The sequence below is a fragment of the Olea europaea genome, chromosome 18 (genome assembly GCF_002742605.1).
Source record: "Olea europaea var. sylvestris chromosome 18, O_europaea_v1, whole genome shotgun sequence".
Classification (NCBI taxonomy): domain Eukaryota; kingdom Viridiplantae; phylum Streptophyta; class Magnoliopsida; order Lamiales; family Oleaceae; genus Olea; species Olea europaea.
In genome coordinates, this window is record NC_036254.1 from 30,227,219 (window position 1) to 30,228,588 (window position 1,370).

The 1,370-nt window shown below is 43.9% G+C and overlaps 1 protein-coding gene across 1 annotated transcript; it reads right to left on the reverse strand.

Moving 5' to 3' along the window:
• Positions 1 to 227: 227 nt before the first annotated feature.
• LOC111366992 lies at positions 228 to 883 on the reverse strand. Its single transcript, XM_022987669.1, has 2 exons — positions 621 to 883; positions 228 to 396 (listed from the first exon to the last, which is right to left on the reverse strand). Exons 1-2 carry the CDS (start codon positions 881 to 883, stop codon positions 228 to 230), a joined length of 432 nt encoding a protein of 143 aa, XP_022843437.1.
• Positions 884 to 1,370: the final 487 nt, after the last annotated feature.

Below are 1,370 nucleotides of genomic sequence, written 5' to 3' on the forward strand. Positions count from 1 at the left end.
AAAATGGAGGGCTTCGATAAGTGTTCAATGGGTACAACCTTTAGTAGCTCTGAGTCTTTCCTGCTGGCCAATTTTGACAGAGCGTCTACATGAGTATTCTCTAGGCGTGGGACTTGAATCAGGTCGATCGTTTCAAAATGAGAAAGTAGGTCCAGAACGAATTTCAAGTATGCAACCATGCTACTATCTTTGGTCGCGAAGTTTCCATTGACCTGACTCACTACAAGCTAAGAATTGCTGCTTGCTAGGAGCCTTCTGACCTGCATTTTCCTCTCCAGTCTAAGGCCTGCTAGAAGAGCCTCATATTCAGCAGTGTTGTTCAAGGCTTTAAAATCAAACCTTACTGCGCAATTTAGCTTGTGGCCTTCGTGGAGCCGGCCTCTCTTGAGGATCCATCTATGAACATTTCCCATGTTGAAGGCTCAACTGGTTCCATTGTCGTTTCCATTTTCTAGGGTTTCGGCAAATTCAGCCACAAAATCTATAAGGGCCTGACCCTTGATGGCATGTCGAGATCGGAACAGTATGTCGAACTCACTAAGCTCGATTGCCCATTTTAGCAGACGTCCTGATACATCTGTTCTTTGCAGCACTTGCTTTAATGGAAAGTTAGTAAGAACTTCAATTGAGTAGGCTGGAAGTATGGCCTCAGTTTCCTTGAGGCTGTGATGAGAGCGAGTGCCAATTTCTCCATGTCTAGGTAGCGTGTTTCAGTTGGGAGGAGTGCTTTGCTAACATAGTATACCGGTAACTGGTGCTCATTTCCTTCTCTAACTAGGATAGCGCTAATCCCCTCGTCCAAAACTGCCAAGTACAGTAGTAATGGCTCTTCCAATTGAGGTTTTGACAACAGGGGTGCCACTCCTAAGTGCTTCTTCAGCATTTGTTAGGCTTCTTCGCATTCAGAAGTCCATTGAAACTTCTTTCCTTGCTTCAGCACATTGAAAAAGGGTAAGCTCTTATCTGTAGCTCTGGAGATGAAGCGACTGAGTGTTGCTATCCGACCATTGAGGTTTTATACCTCATTTGATTTCTGAGGTAACCTCATTTCAAGCAAGACCATTATCTTCATTGGGTTCGCTTCGATTCCTCTTTGGTTTACAATATATCCCAAAAACTGACCCAAAGCCACTCCAAAGGTGCACTTGAGGGGGTTCAACTTCATTTTATATTTTCTAAGTATCTAAAAGGTTTGATCGAGGTGACTTACGTGTTCGTTGGCCTGAAGGCTTTTGACTAGCATGTCGTCCATGTAAACCTCTATGGTTTTGTCAATGAGTTCGGCAAACATCATGTTGACCAGCCTCTGATATGTAGCTCTAGCATTTTTCAATCCGAAGGGCATGACTTTGTAGTAGTATAGTCCTCTG